The 21,445-nt window shown below is 37.8% G+C and overlaps 2 protein-coding genes across 4 annotated transcripts in view; both read right to left on the bottom strand.

Annotated features, from left to right (window-relative positions):
- Positions 1–187, bottom strand: part of LOC103185972 (doublecortin domain-containing protein 2) — a 76,361-nt gene extending 76,174 nt beyond the window's left edge. Inside the window, exon 1 of one of the 2 annotated variants that reach the window (XM_007904742.2) lies at positions 143–187. The gene's annotated coding sequence lies outside the window, so the exon portion shown is untranslated. The remainder of the gene's footprint in view (positions 1–142) is intronic. The other variant, XM_007904744.2, reaches the window with a different exon arrangement.
- Positions 188–3,130: 2,943 nt separating this feature from the next.
- allc (allantoicase) lies at positions 3,131–14,929 on the bottom strand. 2 transcript variants are annotated; one of them, XM_007904737.2, is made up of 12 exons: positions 14,849–14,929; positions 13,545–13,662; positions 12,445–12,495; positions 11,957–12,044; positions 10,969–11,094; positions 10,178–10,257; positions 9,306–9,438; positions 8,292–8,447; positions 7,408–7,481; positions 7,168–7,276; positions 5,525–5,652; positions 3,131–4,149 (listed from the first exon to the last, which is right to left on the bottom strand). In XM_007904737.2, exons 2-12 carry the CDS (start codon positions 13,632–13,634, stop codon positions 3,997–3,999), a joined length of 1,188 nt encoding a protein of 395 aa, XP_007902928.1. In that variant the 5' UTR covers positions 13,635–13,662; positions 14,849–14,929; the 3' UTR covers positions 3,131–3,996. The 2 variants fall into 2 exon arrangements, with proteins under 2 accessions (XP_007902928.1, XP_007902927.1); XM_007904736.2 differs by having other exon boundaries at positions 13,545–13,699; positions 14,849–14,927.
- Positions 14,930–21,445: the final 6,516 nt, after the last annotated feature.

Genomic DNA, 21,445 nt, shown 5'->3' with positions numbered 1-21,445 from the left:
GCCAATGAGTTATAAAGCGTATCATACTTGCAGAATAAATGCCCTAAGGATACATCCTAGACCACGATTAACTTTCTTGGCAAGAACCTTATACAATACTACTTAGTTAATCTCAGCGAACTATTGATAAGCACATACCAACCTTTTTACTTTCCCACCTTTGTCAATGAATAGCAGTCCACCGTGTCTGAGCTTCAAGTTTGTGTCTCTTCTGAAAATTCATGTGTATTGTGTGAAAGCTCTCTTCCACTAGATTTACTTACCTCCTCAAAGAATTCCAGCGGTTAAGTGAGGCAGAACATATTGCTTTTAAATCTATGCTGACTGCCCCTTATGGTTTCTATGATTTTTAGATGAACAATAATAGCACCACATAAATGCTGAAGTATTTTTTCCACTACGAACATCCACCTAATTCAGCCGTTATGTTTTGCAATCCATTATTTAAGGTTCAAACTGAAGGTTATTTCAGAATCCCTGGGAAAGTAATTTCCACCATTCCAGATTATTGTAGTTGAAGTACATAAGAAAGGAAATGTATGGGGTTTCACACAACAATTTTGCTAAAATACTTGTTCTGGTTAAAATACTCAAATTGAGGGAAAATGTGTCAGTCCTGGTTGAAACTTATTAGGGAGAGTGACATCTCTGCTATCTTTATGGGTGTGCCTTTCATCCAAGTTCTACACAGTCTCTGCTGCTCATCAAAACCAATGACAAACACCACATCTGTTTTGCAGATTTACAAAGACTTCCAAATTGGATTTCTCTTTCGCTCAAGTCAAAAGTGCACTGAATAAATGTTGCACAATATCTACTCACTTACCTGGCTCAGAAAGAACCCAAGCTAAGTCTCAGAGATGTTGAACGTTAGGCACTTTGGGACGCCGTCTCAATGTAAAAATCGATATATAAATGTAAATCTGCATTGTGTTGTTATAAATCAAGGTCCCATTGTCTTTCCTAGTGAACGTTAATGGTATCCTAGGCAACAATTCCTCATAAAAAATTGGTCATTCACTTCATGGCTATTTGTGGGACATCGCTGTGCGCAAAATTAGCTGGTATGTTAGCCTACAAAATATATAGTCACGACATTTTACAGTAAATCCTTTGATGCACTTTGAGGCATCCTCCTGATGTGGAAGGCTCTATATCAGATGTAAAGATTATTATTATTATAATAAGGGAGCAATTCACAATCACAGCCATTGTGTAGTAATCGACTGGAAATTGTAGTGTTTCAATAACGTGTCTATTAAGTCAATGAATAATTGCAATTTTCATCCCATTATATTCAACTACTTGCGCTCTGAGGCATAGCTCAATAGAGCTTGATGGGATAAAGTGAATGACACAGAAGAGCACTTCTAGATATACCAAAAGGCAGGAGCACAAAAGGGCACAATTTCAATTTGGGGACAGAAAGAAGGAAGTATTTGTTTTTAACACACAGGGCAGTCAACAGCTTGAACAGTTATCAGTAAGGGTGATAGAGACCAAGACACTAGATTCATTTAAAAAAAGAACTTAATGCGGTATTGTAATGATGCTGTAGGGTTAGTATTCTGGTGAGATGAGAAAATTATTTTTCCTATGAATCTATCATGTCTCCCCATCCTCCCTTCACAAGTGTTCAGGATGTAGAGCCACTTTTAATGACTCTAGAGATGAGCTGATGACAGATTGCAGTTATTGACACCTACTTAAGTAGTAAGAGAGCTGGTTGCTGCATACAGAAACAGACAGCGGCTTTCTTAAATCTTTCACATTTTTTTTACCTCTTTCTCAGACTGTTGCATTTACACTGATTAGTTTTTCTCCCTCAAGCACGAGACAGTGAACTCCAGTTGTGTGTCAAAATCATTTTTTGTGAAAATTGCAACAAAGATATGTTATTAACATATAATAATAATAATTTGGTCACTCAAACCAAGACTGTTTGTGGGTCACTGCTGTGTACAATTGGCTGCTGAGTTTCGCCGATAATATATAGTCAATTAACTTTACAGTATATTCTGTGAAGCACTTTGAGACGTCTCGAATATGTGACAAGGCGCTCTATCAAATACAAGGATTATTATTATTATTATTATTATTTGGCACCATCCCAGCCCTATTTACCATTCAGTCAAGCTTACAGCCCTCACTCTATCTGCCAGCATTTGCCATAAATTCTAGACTGGTGCCATCAGAAACCCCTGGACACATATCTCAATGTATCATTAAAACTGTGGCATTGCAATACAATATGCAGGGGTATGTTTTGGTCAGCCAGAGGTCAGCCATGCTTAATTGCATCCAAAGCAAACTACTACATATGCATGGCAATTTCCTTTTGTCTGCAATGGCATGCGCACTTTCTCCCAGGAGGGATGCACCCTGCTCACCTAATCTAAGTACAAGAAGCAGGTTGGCAAGAGCCAAGGGTTTGAACCCCGGCGTGTGTATTCGGTTGCTGCTGAAATTTATCCAGCTAAAAATATACAATTACGAACACTAAATGGCAATCTTTCTGCTATTTGTCCACATTTACTCCCTGATATGCAGGTAGTAAAGGTGAACAAGTAATAGCAAGGTTATAGAGTAATCCATTACTCTACAATTTTGTGGAGTTCTGTAGCGTATATGTTTGAGCACTTGCACCGCAACTGAGAGGACCTGGGTTTGATTCCCGGGCAAGGCGAAACATTAGACAAGTTTCCTTATTCCACATGGCCCTGTTTACCTAGCAGTAAGTAGGAACCCAGTTGTTAGTCAATGGTTGCATTGCTTTTCCGGAGGTAATAATCCTTGCATAACATTTTTTTAAAAATAACAATTTGTCACTCAATCCACGACTGTTTGTGGGATGCTGCTGTGCACAATTGGCTGCTGGTTTCGCTCATAAAATATACAGTCAATTCACTTTACAGTATATTCTGTGAAGTGCTTTGAGACGTGTCCTGACGTGAAATGCGCTATACAAATGTCATTTGTTGTTGTTGTCTCGAAGACGTGATAAGGCTCTTTATCAAATGCAAGGATTATTATTATAAGTGTTATTATTACCAGCTGCCAAGAGAACAAAAAAAGCACTGAGGTTAGCTGTAATAAACAGATGAAGGACATAATTTTCAGAATCCATCAATTCTGAACATTTTCATTTTAATTCATTAAAACCAGCCAGTGAGAGCACCCATACATTGTTTTGTTAAAGTGAAAAAGTAACATACAGGTTATAGCATCTCTAGATCAGACTTGCCACATGCTCGGGTAAGTCCAGAATAGGATTTTCACAGCATATAATTACTACTATTACTAATGCATCTTTATTAGGTCATGCAATTTCCTGTATCGATTCATCCCTGCAGGTATTTGCCCATCACTTAGTTATGTTCCGCTATACAGTCAGACGTATCGAATTATAGGTTACGTCCCTCAAATTTTAGAAAAAAATCAATAACAACTTTCATAGTAAATAATTTTATATAATAATAATCCTTACATTTGATATAGTGCCTTATCATGTCTTCGACACGTCTCAAAGGATTATTATCTTTTTCATATTTTGCCCACAAAAAGTACAGTCAATTCACTTTACAGTATGTTCCGTGTATTGTCTCGAGATGTCTAGAAGTGCTATATCGAATGCAAGGATTAATATTATTATTATATATTCTAGTAATGATATACCCTAATACCTTAATAATATATATTCCATCCTCATTAGAACACAAGAAATTTATGCTTCATAATACTTAAAAAAGATAAATTTGCAGGGCTATGGGGTAAGAGCGGGGGTGTGGAACGAGTTGGTAGCTCATTCAAAGCACCGGCACGGGCACAATGGGCCAAATGGTCTTCTTTTTTGCTGTAAGATTCTATGATTGTATGATTGTACAACAAATTTCTATAACATGGAGTAGTCCAGAAGATGGAAAGATTGAATAGATTTAATTGGTGTAACTGAGAGCCTTGGATAGGGGGTTGGGGGTTGATTTGAAGAGCTGCTCCTCACTGGTTTACAGTAGGCAGGGTGCTTGGGTGCCCTGTCAGCCTCATCCTACTGATCCCTCCATCTGGGGCCATGATTAGACGCACGTGAGTTATGGTCTCGCTCATTTTGATGGCACTGCCTTCAAAGAAATGCTGCAGATGTGGATGTAGCTGAAATTGAAAAGGAAAACATGGAGTCATTATTATAGGATTGCATTATTTAAAGGGACACTGACATTCAAGAACATGTTTTGTGTAGGTGAGGGTGGGGGTGCGGGGCGGGGGTGGAGAAGGGGAAAAAGGCCACAAGAGACATTTATAATTAGGGTTAACCATACACCGTTGTGATCTCTTGAATGTGTTTTTATAATGAGAATATTTATCATAAAGAGGGAACAAAAAATTACTATTTCCAGCATTCAGGATATGATCATCCACTGCAAACCAAAGCCCTAATTGACCTAATTGGTAACTGGACAAGAAGCAGGAAGCTTGCCAGACAGTGCTCGCAATGACAAGCCATTTGATTTTAGCTGCTTAAACTCCACCAGCACCCAAAAATGCACTCACGAATCTCCAAGCCTCGTCTCTCACCAAACTGCATCTAACACTCTCTGAATTTAGGTGAACAGAGTGCATCCCTTTAGGTCGAGAGTGTGCATTCTGTTCCAGACACAGGGAAAGTTCCATGTTTAGGTGGCATACATATGTGGATACTCTTCAGCATAGTGATGATCTCCGCATGTCTCAGAAACCCAGCCGACCAAAAATAATGAAAAAAAACTGTTAGCAAAAGTGACTTGCCATGTTTGAGAATATGAACCATCAGCTGCTGTAGTAAAGCAACTCATGTCTGTGAGAAAAGTTCGCTAAACATAAAGACATTTAACTCAAAATAATTTATAAATTCACTTACAGTTCTGGGTAATCTGCGCAAAATAAAAAATGATGCACACAATTTATCCAAAAGTGAATGCTACTTGTTTAGCTCCTGTTTTCTCAATTACAAGTGAGGAGTTATTCTTTAAATTTTAACTAAGGATCTTTGTAAATCCCAGGAGGCCTATTTCTCATTTGAAGGTTCTGCAATCACTAACTGCAATAACAATAGCAACTCTCCAGCCAGGGGGCAAGACAAAAACTTTTGAAAGCTCTGACATTGCTATCTCAGTCAATCAATCATGAAATAAGTGAAACCCTAGCAACAATTGTGTCAAAACCCGATTCTTGGGAAAATAGGTCAACCCATCCATTAACCCCAGAGAGACAATCGTGTTTTAACCAGAAAATAGATGAATATGTAACAATACCAGACAATTTGTAAAGCAACAATCTCATTAAAGGGGCAGTAAACTGTTCTGCATTTATTTAAATAATAAAGTTCTGACATTTTATTATTGACAGACCATTTCTCCATATCACTTAATCCCTGTTACTTCCCAAGTAGTTATCTATCTCCCCCTAAAACATCATAATCTCTGTTATGTAAGAGGTTTTATTAAAATACAGTAACATTTCACAGGAGCCCTAAAATGTTACTTTATACCTTAGTAACCGGCAGAAGTAATTTCCATTTCAAATCCTGATCATTTTCCCAATTGAGTCGAACGCTTTCCATCTCCTCTTCAGGAATCATGGCACATGCTTCAATTTTGCAGTTATCTGGAAAATTACCTGGTAACAAAAAGGATTAAGAACAAGTTGCTTTCATATTTTGTTCACTCTTGTAGCCAAGAGTACTCTACAATGCAAACACTGCAGCCATAAGCTTGGCACTACTTACACTGCCACAAACTGTGGGCTTTAGGATCCATCTACAATAATAAGAGAATAATAATAGGCAATGAGAGTGAAGTCACATTGCCGCAATTTGCTGCCTAGAAATACAAAAACATGTAGGAAGCCAGTTGTTAGTCGATTGGCAGATCGCTTTTCTCGGCTAATAATTACTCTAAAAAATAATAATAATTTGGTCACTCAATCCACGACTGTTTGTGGGACACTGCTGTGCAAGATTGGCTACCGCATTTCACCCACAAAATATCCTGTGAAGCACATTACAATGATGTGATAAGATGCTGCATCAAATGCAAGGATTATTATTATTAAAAAGATTCGTGGCATACGTGGTGTACGTTAATAGTTGGAGGCATTGCACACTGTTAATGGTGGAATGCACTATGCAGTCTATGGTAAAAACTAAGTGAAGCGGTTTTGATGTAATGAGGTACTATACCAAATGCAAGTATTATCTTAAATTAATTTTAGGATTGGCGACTTAGCACACCAGGTAAAATTGCCTTCTCTTATTGAATAGTGTGCGATCTTTAACATTTAGATCTGAATAGACAGATGGCATGTTGGTTAATATCAAATTGAATGGATAGATTCCTTAACAGTCCAACATTCCTCCAGAACTGCTCAGCAGTGTAAACCTATGCTAGGATCTCAAGTGCTGCCATTTCAGATGAAACTTACAGCCATGGCGAATCTAGCAGCCACAGTAAAACATTACAGATATGAGTCAAGTTTATACCCTCCAACTACTTCATGCCAATATAATGTATATTATGGTCTTAAAATTTTCACATTGGTTGATCACACCAGCAATGGCAGCCATATTTTTCTTTCTGTTGAGGAAATATTTTAAAAGGCGTAAAATGAATAGCTTCTTGCTCCAAGTCAAATACTCCAGTACTCAACCAAACAAAAAGCCCAAACAACAAGGGAAATCTTTGGGAGGGCTGGAATGTCCACATTGAAACTCTACATTGGAATAATGTGAATTTACAGAGGAAATAATAATTTTCCAGAAAATTTGTTTTGCTTCAACATTGACAGTATCCACATTCTCCAAATGATTCATTAACTACAGTGGAAGTTGCAGCATGATACAAATAGTGTAATACACAAGGCTTGAAATTCCACCTAGTCTTAACATTTAATACCAAATTGTCTTAAAATTGAAGAGGACACAGAACTGTGGAAAATCTTTCAATTCAGCCTTAGCGTGGACAGAAAGTCAATTTACAAATCAAGACTGAATTTAAGAACTTTCTTTAATTCTGCACAATCTCAAGACAAAATGGACTTACAGGCTATGAGGAGGTGAAATTTGAGGTCTGACTGACTGTTGTACAGTTTTTTTCTTTCTCTGCCAATAATTTCTTTTTTGCTTCAGCACTGTACCTTTGAATTGACATGTGTCGATCTCAACACGAGTTATTACTCCAGGATGTCCAAGCCTAAAAACAGCCCATTCACAACCAGGAACCTGTAAAACACCATGATCATCCACCTGGAAAGATAATACGCAAATAGCTGAGGTCATGTTTCTGATGTCAGAATAAGCAGCAATTAATTCAATATTTATATGAAGGAGCGTCATCTGCATTCGCAGCATCATTAGTTGGACGAATGGTTACCTACCTTTAATACTGCTGGTCTGTCCAATCTTCTGGCAGTTTCCCATCCATCAGACATCACATTCGATCTCCCAATGCCTTCAGAGACAAGCAAGTATTTAAATTGTTAAAATAATAAAATCAAAATTATGAATGTTAAAGTAGTAAGAAAGAACTTCCATCATATCATAGATTATTTAAATTGCATTTACTGTAAAGGTTATGGAGGGAAGAGGGAAACCTAACTAATATTTCAAGTTACATTGATCTGTAAACGCTATTTACTGTTTTTGATACACACCGTTAGTAAAATTCTCTGGAAACTGTTGAAAATACAACAAATGACGTTTTGGTGATATTAATCCATCCTAAACATTGGGTTTGCATTCAGTTTACATATTATTATATGTATTTCAAAGTGAATATTTACATTTAATATACACACTATTTCAGCATTGTTAGTGGTAGAATCACTGTGATTATTGATTGCATTTTACCACCAACATTTAAGAATGTAAAAGTAGCTACACTGCCCAAACTGTTACTTTAAAGTTTAAACACTCATCTGTGTTTTCCTGGATCATGGGTGAAGTGTATGTTGGAGGCTTTACTATTCCATATTGGGGTCTAATTTGCAGTATTTCTTGATAAAAAATCACATAAAAAGTCCCACCAATCCACAGGAACTATAGTTCGGAAGCAGATCATATTTGAGTTGTCCCGGAGAGAGGTCTCACTAACTGCATTAACAAATTGATTTCATATAATAATTTAAATAATCATTTTATAATCATTTCAATATAAAACATATCCTTATGAGGAAATATTAAATATTCCTTTCTTTAAAATAACTAAATAGCACAACACTTTATAATCCAATATCAAGATTGAATATTAACGTAGAGGTACCTAACATGTTCTTGGGATGACCAAAATGAGCATTGCTGTATCCCACACAAACACCTCCATTGACCATTGCTGCGAGATCCACTGTCTGGTCCTGTGAAACAGCTGACCAGTCCCTGTGACCGACACCATAAACCCTAAATCGTGCAATCCCACCATCTGAAGAAAGATTAAGAGGAGCATGAACTTTATACACTCTTCACGTTAAATCAACTTCATCACAGAATGTTACAGAACAGGAACAAATCATTCGGTCCATCCATCTCTATACTTTTTTTCCTTCACATGAGCAAAGTCTAATTCTTTTTTTCCTTCACATGAGCAGATTCTAATTCTAATACAAATCTGCCTCCTCACAAACTTTGGGATAACACATCAGTGCACTCCAAACCCTCTCAAATCTCTGATGTATAAAGAATCCGGTAGCATTGAATATTTTCTAGCACTTGAAGTCTGTAGGTAATACTAATTTGCTTTATGCAGTATTTTTTATGTGTGTGTACAGAAACATAGAAATTTATCACACAGAAGGAGACCATTCAGCCCATTGAGTCCTCACTGGCTCACAGCCTGTCTACTTCCCGCTTGAAAGCTAAATAGATTCCATCTCCAGCAGTCAACTCAGCAGGGCGATCCATATCCCAACAATTTCCTCCTAAATTCTTGTGTGAAAATTTCCTCCTAAATTCTCCTTTTGCTTTTCTTGTGGCTATCTTATAACTATGTCCATTAGTTACTAATTCCCCTTTCAATGGAAATAATTTCTCCCTATTAACTCTGTCAAAACCCCTCATAATCTTGTGTACCTCTATAAGGTGCTCCCCCAACCATCTTTGCTCCAATAAGACAGGGCCAGCTTCTCCAATCTCTCCTCATAACCATAATAATAATCCTTGCATTTGATAGAGCGCCTTATCACGTAGTCGAGACGTAGCCTATAGCCTCTCACCCCACATATAATATAATTAATATTATATTGCAATCAGTATTCCATGTTTGTAAAATTGTAATGTTTACCTGGGTACATGTTAAGTCTTATGTGCGTCCATCGCTCAAGCAATTGAACCGGTAAATAATTGTGATGAGTGTCAATGTAGCCTGGCTGTAGGACTGTCATAGGAACCAGTTCAGTCCAGAGGTTTGACTTCAGCTGCCACAGAAGATACAGTAAATAAGAAACAATTCAAACATGGTATTATATTGGGATACAAATTGTGGGGTGTTGTCTGTTAATTGTCATCAGTGATAATTAGCACATTATTGATAAATGCTATCAAAGGATCAATAGTTATTCCCCTCTCAATCATCATCATAATGGCTGTGTCTGAAGCTGGCACCAGTAGCCATGGAAGTTGCTGTATCCAGATTGTCAATTCATGGAATATCGGTTCACATGCAAACCTACAGCACGGAAGCATACTGTTCAGCCCAACTAGTCTGCATCAGTATTTATATTTCACATGAGCCCCCAGCCCTCCTGATTCCCCGCTTCTACGTGCATGCATAATTAAGTTTGGTTGAGCCTTATTAAACTCATGAAAAAAATGCATATATTAAGACTGAATTTAAGAATTTTCTAAATGCACCAACTTTTAAATCGGAAAACAATAGCCTTAAGGCTAAGAATTTTCAGGCAGCTCTTCATTGATGTGACCTTGTGAGAATAATCCTGAGGAATGATCCTCTAATTGTCTGCAAAACTACCAGCCAATTGACAATCACTCAGTGATATGATTTTTGCATCGGGCGAAAAGGGGAAAAAATTGTAAACAGAAGATCTTGTGTTTGTTTTGGATTTCTATTGTGCTAAATATATTTATAAATAAATATTTTTTTTAAAAAATCTAAGATATATTCTCAAGGAGAAGAACAATTATGCTATGGCAAACCTTGTTGATAGCCTTAAACTCCTCTTCCAAAGCAGCTGTTCCTGTTTTATCTCCTCTTGGAGGTACGTTGGGAACCTCATCTGGTCAATGAAAAGTATTAGACGCACATTGTTTCACTTCACATCAGGAAGAATGGCTTGCAAGATCATACGTAAATATGGAATCCACTAAAAGGTTTGCACAATGTGTTCACAGTCAACCTATATTCCCCTCAACCCCACTTTTTTTTCTGGCAGCCAATTCAAGGCCCTGGCATTGTATCTCAGAGGCTTTGAGAAGATTATCTGTCCATCAAAATACCAATGTAATGTCATATTGGATGAGCTGCTACAGAGGAATGCAGCATAATTTACAAATGATCAATAAATAAATAGATTTGTAGGTAAATGAATAAATAGATAACTAAATAGATAACTAAATAGATACATAAATAGATAAATAAATAATACATAAACAGTAAACAAATAAATAAATGACTAAATAAATAAAAGATTAAGCAAATGATTAAATAAATAATTAATAATAAATAAATAACCCATTTGGTACAGCACCTTTCACGTCAGAGGGACATCTCAAAGCATGTCACAGGATATAATGTAAAGTGCAATAACTGTATGTTTTGTGGGCAAATGCCACAGCTGATTTGCACACAGCAATTTCCCACTAACAGCCAAGACATGAATAACCAAAAAAGAATGGAATTTCTCTGGGTGTACTGGCCAGCAATCTTGCAGATAAATTGGTCATTTTGTCTTAGTTGTTGAATGCCTGCCTACTCTTTGTCCACTCACCCGGATCTAGGCACGCAGCTTGGATCGATATGCGAGGAGCATAATTGCCAGTAAAATAAGAAGTATCAACGTCAAATCCATGAATGACTCCAGGCACGCCGAGCTGGATAACACACCAGTCATGACCTAGGTTAAACAGCCACAAATTAACAATACACAAGGTCTAGGCTCTAGCCCATCAAGGAGACTATTTAGCCACACAAGAGTGAAGCATTTGGAGACGTTCCATTTTTTTATATATTGAGGTGAAAATTAGGATCTGTTGTGTGTTAGTTAAAATGGATAGTGCTGGTTCACACGTTGTTGAAAAAAAGCAACCAAACAATGTGCTAATTATACACTGGTCCCCAGGCACGCTGGAGGTTGAGGGTAATGGATATTTTTGCTCAGCCAGTTGACATCTGTGGACACCCGTTGCCATGTTTAAGAGTTTGCAAATGAGACTGAGAATTCCACATTGTAAGCCAACTCTGTATGGAAATGCTGCTGCTGTTGTTGGTCTTTGTTTGGAAATGAATGTGACTTCTCTTTCTGGAAGACACACCCTGCTTACCTAATTCTAGAAACTATTTAAGCACAGATTGGGCAAGGTTTAGGGATCCCAGACTTTTGTGGTGTGCTGCTGTAATTCAACACCTAAACTGCAATGTTTGTCATTGCAAGCAATATATGATAAACCTCCAGCTGTTTGTCTAGCTAAAACATCCTACCTATTAGAGGTCTGACATCCAGGGTTAACAGGAGCCACATGGGAACGATAGCTGTTCTCAGACACTAGTCTCCAAGCTGGCTGGTTTGTTATAAGCCTGCCTTGGAGTATTGCTGACCATCATGGTCAGGAAACAGACTACCAAGACGGCTACAAAGGAAAAACTCCTACGGATATTCCATTGCCATCTTGGAACCAGCTCAGCCTTAAAGAAACCCTGCTTACCTCTCCCCACAAGAATAATCACTCGTCAGTCATCCAGCTATCCAATAAGCGCACCTGGAATTCGTTTCCTCCTGGTTTCCCAGCCATCCATCCATTTGCCAAACTCAGTAAAAGCGTTTGCTTTCCATTGTGCTGCTTCTCTCTGAAAAATAATTTCCAGACTCTCATATTCAAAGAGTGCAAACCTCCAGCTCGGGTCTAAATCCCTGACTGTCCAACGCCTTGGGACATCCTCCCAATGTGAAATGCGCCAAACAAATGTAATTTTGTATAGTATCGTATTACCTTGCCTGGCATCCAAGCCCATCAGTATAAAACATACCGAGACCTTATCCTATGTGAAAGGTGCTATATAAATGCAAGTTGTTCTTGTACAGACAGTAACTCACTTCTCACCACCTGTCTTTGAGTACAATATTGCTTAATGGCAGGGGATAAATTGCATCTTCAAATTATCTACCAAAAAATTAATTGTTTATCATTTCCAAACAAATTTAAAAACTAAATGGATAAACTTGATGTTTAACAAGCAGTCGACCCACCTTCAACAAATTTTCCGCAGAAGCAAACCAATCATCTGTAGCAAACAGGACCTAAAGACAAAAAATAAATGAGAAAGCTTTACAGCACATAGGAACATAAGAATGTGAAGGACTAAAAACAAAACAGCCTGGACAATCCCAAATACAAAATATTAAATAAAATATAATCCTGCATGACTTTAACTCTCATGTTCTTCAATTATAATAATCCTTGCATTTGATATAGCGTTTTTTCACATCTTCTCGACATCTCACAAAATGTTTAGTCAATTCACTTTGCAGTCTAAACTGTGAAGTGCATTGAGATGTGATAAGGCGCTATATTAAATGCAAGGATTATTATTTTCACCACTGTGTAAAATAATTGAATCAGCAAAACTATCAGCATTGATCAGCACCAATTCTACAGAAGTATTGAAGCAGTCCATAAATTCTTTTGAAAAATTAAAAAATGAATTTGATTAGATGCTTGAAACAAGATATAGATTTCCTTGCCCTCATGAACTGGATGGACACATTTGTACTGCCCCCATTCATTTTATCACACGTTTCCAATCGTTTTATAATAATTATCAAGATGTCTCAAAGTACTTCGCAGGATATATTGTAAAATGGATTGACACTGCATTCCGTGGGCGAAACATGGAAGCCAATTTTGCACATAGCAATGTTCCACAAATGGCCATTAAGTGAGTGACCAATTTTATTTGGGGGACTGTTAGCCAGAACACTGGGACAAACTCTCTTCTCCTTTCGAATAGTGCCATGGCATCTTTACCGTCCACCAGACCAGGCAGATGGGACCTTGGTTTAACGTCTCTTCTGCAGGATCTCCGACAATGCAACACATCCCCAGCGCTGCATTGGAGTGTCAGCTTAGGCTATGTGATTTCAAGTCCCAATGTGGGGCTTGAACCCACAACATTCTGACTCAGAGGCAAGAGTGCTACCAGTGTGCCAGGCGTGCTATGAAATACGCAGACTTTACCCATATAATTCTCAGAGGTATAGCTCCAATAGAATATGTGTTATTTGATATTCTGTCCTTGCTTGCGTGACAAAGCTCCTGCTAGCTCCATGAGCACCACTCATGCTGTTACCTTGCCTCCTGCTGTTTGGCAAGCCAGGTCATTTAACTGCATGAAGTCTGGAAGCTCCTTTGCATTTTCCGTGACTGGACGAGCCGCCATTATTCCCTTGTTCCTGAGTGATTAGACCCTGTGTATTTTGGATCGGAGGTTACCGAGGAAGCAAACTATTGGAACAAAATACAAAGCAGTACCTTTTTATTTTTAATAATAATAATAATAATCCTTGCATTTGATATAGCGCTTTTCACATCTTCCAGATGTCTCAAAGCGCTTCACAGAATATGCTGTAAAGTGAATTGACTGTATAGTTGTGGGCGAAACGCGGCAGCCAATTGCGCACAGCAATGTCCCACAAACCGTCGTTAATTGAAAATGACCAATTTATTATTGTTCTTGTTTTGGAGGGATTATTATTAGGCGTGTGGAGTAAGGAAACTTGCCCATTTTACAGCAATGCTGAGAAAACTCAGAGCTTTGAGTACCAAATGAGTTCCAGATGGTGGTTCAGTGGACTGGAGCAGCAATGCTCTATCCATGGTGCGATAGGGTTCAAGTTGACCCCTCTGATTCTTCACTCATAAGTTCCTGATCTCAGCTTTGCCCTCAAGGGAGAACTGAGTAAACCCCAAGCTTCAGAAGGCTAGTCAGCTCTAGACTGTTTACTAGCACCTCCTTGTGAACAATACAAAAGGCATCTTGAGTGAAGCCTAAAAGCAAATTAGTCATCTGTCTGGTTTTAATGGTGGGGGGGAGAGAGAAGAAATAACAAGGCAGGTAAAATGCTATGTAGCTTAATGCTACAACAGTCACAAGGACATTTGTACAACAGCAACATATATGCTGTGGTATAGTGTGTGATTTCTCACTAAAGTGTTTACCTCGCCAGTGCAATTCGTTATTTAGTACAGAAAATGATATCTTTCTTTCAAAACGTCTCACCATACAGTACTTCATTAAATATTTATACTATTTGCTCACCTATTAACTGACCACATAAAATTCCTTTCACACATTAACCCTTTAGACCCTTGGCCAATGAATTGCTCCTCTCAGAGTTCCCTTCCCCAGCATGAGTGGGGATTTTATAGTTGTTTTATGAGAGTATAAAATCTTAAGTAAAGATAACTCTAAGCAACACAATAAACAACCTCAAACTCTTCAAATGAGAAATAGGTCATATGACACATTCAAAGTAACAAGGTAGAGACTTTTAAAAATTTTATATTTAGCATTAATTTAAGATCCTTTTTTTTTACAAAGTACAATCACTCAGTTTAGATCACCCAATTTTGAGTGTGTGAGCTTTTACTGACCTAGCACAGCTCCCTTCTCCTTCCAAGTCATCAGCTTTCAGCTTCCCTGTCGAACCTTTGACTTTGAAATGCAAATGTTGTGCAAACCATTAAACAGCCCAACTCTTATCAGTAAATCTTCCGAGCAAACTTCAATAACCGCATAGCCATTGACATGAAGGTAGTTGGCTAAATTCCTGGACATTGCAAAACACACCAAGTGGAAAGTACATTAGCATATTTACAATTGAAAGCAAACAGTTTCATCCTCATGTACTTATTTTACTTGCGCAGTTGTACTCGTTGATAGCCACTTCTGATATTAATTTTATATATTTATTAATTTGATTAATTTATTAAATACATTTGATTCATTCGAGATGTCTATTAGAAACAGCATCAAACATGTATTTAAACCCTCAAAACATAAAGAAACTTTAATAATAATAATAATCCTTGCATTTGATGCAGCGCTTTTCACATCTTCTAGACGTCTCAAAGCGTTTCACAGAATATGCTGTAAAGTAAATTGACTGTATATTTTGTGGGCGAAACGCGGCAGCCAATTGCGCACCGCAGTGTCCCGCAAACAGTCGTGGATTGAAAATGACCAATTTATTATTGTTTCGTTTTTTGGAGGGATTATTATTAGGCGTGTGGAGTAAGGAAACTTGCCCAAGGTTTCGCCCTGCCTGGAATTGAACCCAGGTGTCTCGCTTGCAAAGCGAGTGCTCTAACCACTGAGCTGGAGTCCTGTAGCTCAGTGGTTAACTCAGGTCTCTCACTCACTTTGGAGTGCTCTAACCACTGAGCATATTGGAGGGCCTGTCTCTCCTGTAATAATGTGATTGAGTGGGAACCCGAGCAGAGTAAATAACCTTAATAGGTCCTCTTATTAATATTTTCATATCTTTTTGTATTTTTTTACTCTCATTATTTTTATCAAATCTTTATAATAATGAAATAATAATAATAATCCTTGGATTTGATATTGCGCCCTATCACATCTTAAAACGGCTCAAAGCGCTTCACAGAATACACTGTAAAGTGAATTGACTGTATATTTTGTGGGCGAAATACGGCAGCCAATTTGCACACAACAGTGTCCCATAAACAGTCGTGGATTGAGTGACCAAATTATTATTGGGTTAATTTCTTGAGCGATTATTGTCAGGCGTGTGGAGTAAGGAAATTTTCTGCCATTCCTGTTCGGTATATATCAGTTTCATGCAAATGGTTTTGTCCTTGCCATTCTGACCTTTGAATACAACAAGTTCCTGTTGTATTTCAAAATATGCAGTAAAGAGGGTCAAAATTAGCACACCATAGAATTTCAACAGCACATGTATATCTAATTGCAATTATATAGGCAGAGTTACCATAGTAACATTTTTATTACTGCAACACAATTTCAGATGATTCTATTCCTTTCTCACTTTCTGCTGCTTCTTCTCCCCGGACGCTCCAGTGTTTGTTATATTATTTTGTTTTATTCCGCTCTGCTTTCTCTTCTGTTTAATCAGATTTCCAACGGCAACCATCAAATATTTTATAGTCTATTAGTCTCGTGAAACAGGAATTAAGCACACACTAACTTGAAACCTCCTATGAATAGTCCTTCTGTAAAGGCCTGGACGCAGATTGATAACTCATGCAACCCCTTGTAATACCATGGTGCAGTTACAAGCTGCTCAATGTTCATTGCATGTCCCCTCATGGCTTCACTCGTGGTTTCTGCTTTCCACTCAATGGCTGAATATTTAACTATTCAATTGCACTTAGATGTCAATCAACGTTAATCCCACACATCTATTTGAATTCCTTTGGAGACCTGCATGGGAGGTCATTAGTAACAACAACAACAACAACAAATTACATTTATATAGCGCCTTTCACATCAGGAGGACGTCCCAGAGCTATTTGCAGTGCCTTTCCCCACCCTCAATTAGCAGGGACTCATTTTCATAGCAAGTTCATATCTCACACTACCTGTTCCGTGACACAGTTACACTGTACATATGTGTATGTTTCACAGTCACATTGACCACAGAGGGCAGGCAAGCAGGAGTGCAATTTATAACCACATAACACTGCTAAGAAGAGGAATCTCATATTATTTTAATTATATTTTGTGCCAATTTTCTCCCCTTGCCCACCTGTCTCTCCTTCCTTATATGAAGGTAAGTAAGATTTTTGCTAGAATACATCTGCCCCCCCCCCCATCCCCAGTACTTCACCCAATGAGCCAATCTTCATGTGTGAGTGTTTTCAATCATGGGATAAAGCACAGACAAGCACCTTCCAGTCTTCCAGGGCAAATAAGTAAACTTTAAATGAAGACTGAACATTGGGATCAGGACCAGGAACTCTGGGTCGGCTGTCTATTTCCCAGCACAGGGAATAATAATAATAATCCTTGCATTTCATATAGTGTCTTATCATGTCGCTGAGATGTCTCAAAGAGCTTCATAGAATATGCTTTATACTGTAGTGACTGCGTGTTTTGTGGGGGAAACGCAGCAGTCAATTACGCACAAACAGTTGTGGATTGAATGACCAAATTTTTTTTGGACAGCTTATTATCCCTCGGAAAGCGATCTGCCAATCGACTAACAACCGGGTTCCTATTTAATGCTACGTAAACAGAGGCATGTACAGTAAGAAAACTTGCCTAAGATTTTTCCCTGCCTGGGAATCGAACCCAGGTCCTCTTACACTCTACAGCTTTTATCTGTGAACCATTTTGAGCTGTTTCAATGTTATAGGTTAAATTAATTGATTAATGGCTAACTCAGCACTGAGTAGATGTTCACCCAAATGAATGTAAATAAACATTTGCTTCAAAGCAAATAATTTGAGGTATATTAAATTCACTTTGATGAATAACAACATCTAGAACTGTAACCTTTCATGTTAAGTTATGCTGCAATTTAGCCTCAAAATAAATACAACAATAAATTACATGTGATGAAAATGACTGAGAATAGCATTTTTATCACATTATTTGTGTCGTGGCAGAGATGTTTGGATGAAGAACGCCCTCCAGCCCATTTGATCTCATCTTTCCAGAAACCCACCCCATTGGGTAAGTTTCCTTATTCCACACGCCTGTTTACCTAGCAGTAAGTAGGAATCTGGTTGTTAGTCGATTGGCAGATCGCTTTTCCAGGGGTAATATTTCCTTCCAAAAAAAATAATAATAAATTGGTCACTCAAACTAAGACTGTTTGTGGGATACTGCTGTGTGTAATTGGCTGCCGCATTTCGCCCACAAAAATATATAGTCAATTCACTTCACAGTATATTCTGTGAAGCGCTTTGAGATGTCTCGAAGATGTGATAAGTCGCTATATCGAATGCAAGGAGTATTATTATTATTATGTTATTGCCCAACCCGCCAAAACTCCAAGATGTTATTTTTTAAAATAAGTCCAGTGTCCTGGCCTCAATCAGCCCTCTTGATAATCTGTCTCACTCATTAATTGCCCTCTAACCAAAAACTAACCTCCTGGTGCCTGTGCTGACATTGCCCTTCAAAACCATCAACCTGTTTGGCCTCATGACCTGCTGCTTTGACAAATCTGAAACTATTGTTCCAGGTTAACCTGTTCGATCTTGTTAAGGAACTTAGTGAGCTCAATAGGGCCTCATTCACACTGAATGTGACCTCTACTGTGTCCTCTTCTGACACATGGACCAACAGTAGAGTACAGTTGGAAAACAAGTTTCCCTTTTTGCAGGAGACTCTCCACCACTGAATGCTACTCTGTATTGCTGAAGCAGCCTCTTTGCAATGGTCCATTTTGCCGCAGTGTGCGCTCCCACATTTTAATTCCTTCATTCCTCCATTTTAAACACAATACCAGTTAAGCTTGTTTTCATGACATTGAAAAGGATTAGCGTCGCTGCTCAGTCGTTAGCTTGAATATTTATAAAGCTGCTGTTAATGTTTGCAGGCACAGATGCTCAGAGCACATTTTTTCAGTGTGTTTCAGGATTCATTGCTTTAAAAATTCCATTGGTGATTTTTGTAATTAACCCATGTTAATCCAAAAGTGCATGTTAGACCTCAGAGTCTTAACCTTCAACGTGTTAAGACACACTCTAATTTGTGTTTAATATACAAAAGAACATAAGAATTTGCTAAGTGAGAGAAAACCAGTTCACCTTCCACCAGGTGGCAGTCACTTGCACATGTCATGTCCCAAACTATATGTTGTATTCCAAGATATTACTTTCAAACAGAAATTCATCTGATTTGTCCTTGAAAGAATATACATTGTAATTCTTTTTATACATTTGATACATTTTTCATAACTCACTGTCTATTTCATTAACCTTGTTTCACATTCTCTTACTCCATCCAGTTTCTCCCTTCTTATTACTTCTCTCTGACTCCAGTTTACTTCTGCTGTTTGAGGCATTTTTTTCTGCAATTTTTAAACTTATTTTCTGGTTTCTTTCTCCTTGCTGTCATATCTGATTGTGCTTGTTAATAATAACGATCCTTGCATTTGATGTAGCGCCTCTCACTTCAGGAGTATGTCTCAAAGCGCTTCACAGAATTTACTATAAAGTATTGTAACTCTATATATTGTAGGTGAATGTAGCAGCTTGTTTGCAAATAAGCTGCTGCATGTCCCACAGACAGCCATGAGGTGAATGACTGAGTCTCTTTGGGACAATGTTTTATAATGATTATCCTGACATTTGATATAGCACTTTCCACATCAGGAAGACATCGCAAAGGATATGCTGTAAAGTAGTGACTATCATGTAGACAATCTTGGCAATCAATTTATGCACAGCAATGTTCCATAAACAGCCATGAGCGAAGGACACATCATATTTGGGGGAGTGTTGGCCATAACACCGGGAAAACTCCCTGCACTTTTCAAATAATGCCATGGGATTTTTAACATCCACCCAAACAGGCAATCTAGATCTTGATTTAATGGCTCATTCAAAGGATGGCACCTCCAACAAAGAAGCGCATCCTGTATTGAGCTCTATATTGGAGTGCCGGTCCAGACCGTGAGCTCAAAGTCACAACATTGGGCTTGAACCTATAACCTTCTGACTCAGAGGTAAGAGTACTATCAAATGAGCCAGGTTAACATCTGTATTTCATCTTTCATACTTCCTTTGTTCTTTAATAGGGGATTGCCAAGATCTAATAGATTGATGGATCTCGCTTGATGGGCTGAATGGCCTTCTCCTGTTCTCCTATGTTCATATTTTCCTACTAGAATTAAAGTGACAGACAAGTGGCAAGGTTAGTATTTTTCCTTTCAATGCAAGATAAATATCATCACTAGCAGATTTTCCCTTCCTGATAATGAGGAATTTAATTTAATGATGAGAGGAAACCAAATCAAAGGATTTGCAGCCTCCAATTAAAAAACAGAAAATACTATACATTGTTCAACACAATGCTTACTAAAAATAAAACAATAAGTATGCACATTTTACAGAAAACATTGGATTTTATTTCAGAATTTTGACAAAATTCAACCATGACTCGAGGAGTTTTTCAGTTTATTAAAATATTTTTCTAATTATTCAGTACAATATCTTTCTTATTTGCACTGGTTAAATACTGCACATTTTGGTTAATCCATCCACATATTAACAGTCAATTTAGGTATATTCATTGGTTTGATGATTATTATTCCACACTCATTACGTTTCAGGGAAAAGCCTCACCAAGCAACCAAAGGAATCAAATTCCAGACAATTCCTAAATTTAGATTATTTTGTTTTGGGGCAAACTAATTTGCTAAAACAGTCCATTTACAATTTGAACTATCTTACACTAAGTTGGAAGAGCAAAAGTCAACAAAGATCTTACAAGAGTTTGTTAGAGTATGCACATAAGCTGACATGCAAATTAAGTTCAATACATTATTCAATACAATGAGACATTTCAAAGTTGTGATAAGGCGCTATATCAAATGCAAGGATTATTATAATACAGGTAAATGTAAGTTATTGCACATAGGAGGTTAGAACAGGAGGCACATATATTTCATGGATGGGATAAAACTTGCCAAGGAGGAAGCTGAAAGAGATCCAGGATATATTTATTTACCCAGAGGGTAATTAACCATTGGAACAGGTTACCAGGAAGGGTGGTTGAGGCCAGAAGACTGGACATATTTAAAAAAACAGCTTGATGTTGTAGTGGGGGGATGGTATGATGGGTGTTCTGGATCGATGAGATCAGAGAAGTCAAAGGGCCTTCCTTCTTCATCCAAACTAATCTTGTGACATTGTGATGTGGACAGAAAACTAAGTCACTTGACCTATTTCACAACAATTTATAATTTTCTTCATGAACTATCATTTGAACTGGAGAAATTTTAGATAAAAAGAAAGCAAAGATCATATAGTCGGTACTGAATAGGTCTGATGTTTGTTGGGATCCGAGGTTGAGAAGATTAAGTCCATCCTATACATAATACGATACAGTTCAGGGCAGGTTGTACAATACCAAAAGCAGGTAGATGCTAGGAAAAAAATAGTAAAACTCCCAACTTTGTCAACACCTTATTACTTTATTTACACATTAACAGTGAAATTGTCTTCTGAGCTTGTGCCAATCAGACACATCACTCA

The sequence above is a fragment of the Callorhinchus milii genome, unplaced genomic scaffold (assembly GCF_018977255.1).
Source record: "Callorhinchus milii isolate IMCB2004 unplaced genomic scaffold, IMCB_Cmil_1.0 Scaffold3, whole genome shotgun sequence".
Taxonomy (NCBI): Eukaryota; Metazoa; Chordata; class Chondrichthyes; order Chimaeriformes; family Callorhinchidae; genus Callorhinchus; species Callorhinchus milii.
The sequence above is the reverse complement of the archived record's forward strand: the minus strand, read 5'-3'. Positions and strand labels throughout refer to the sequence as shown.

Excerpts from the sequence above, each read along its gene's own strand:
- allc (XM_007904737.2), bottom strand. The coding sequence starts at position 13,634 with ATGGCGGCTCGTCCAGTCACGGAAAATGCAAAGGAGCTTCCAGACTTC. Across the intron at positions 12,496-13,544 it reads GCCAAACAGCAGGAGGCAAG|GTCCTGTTTGCTACAGATGA; the intron begins GTAACAGCATGA and ends TTTTGTCTTTAG. Across the intron at positions 7,277-7,407 it reads ACAGACCAGCAGTATTAAAG|GTGGATGATCATGGTGTTTT; the intron begins GTAGGTAACCAT and ends TTATCTTTCCAG.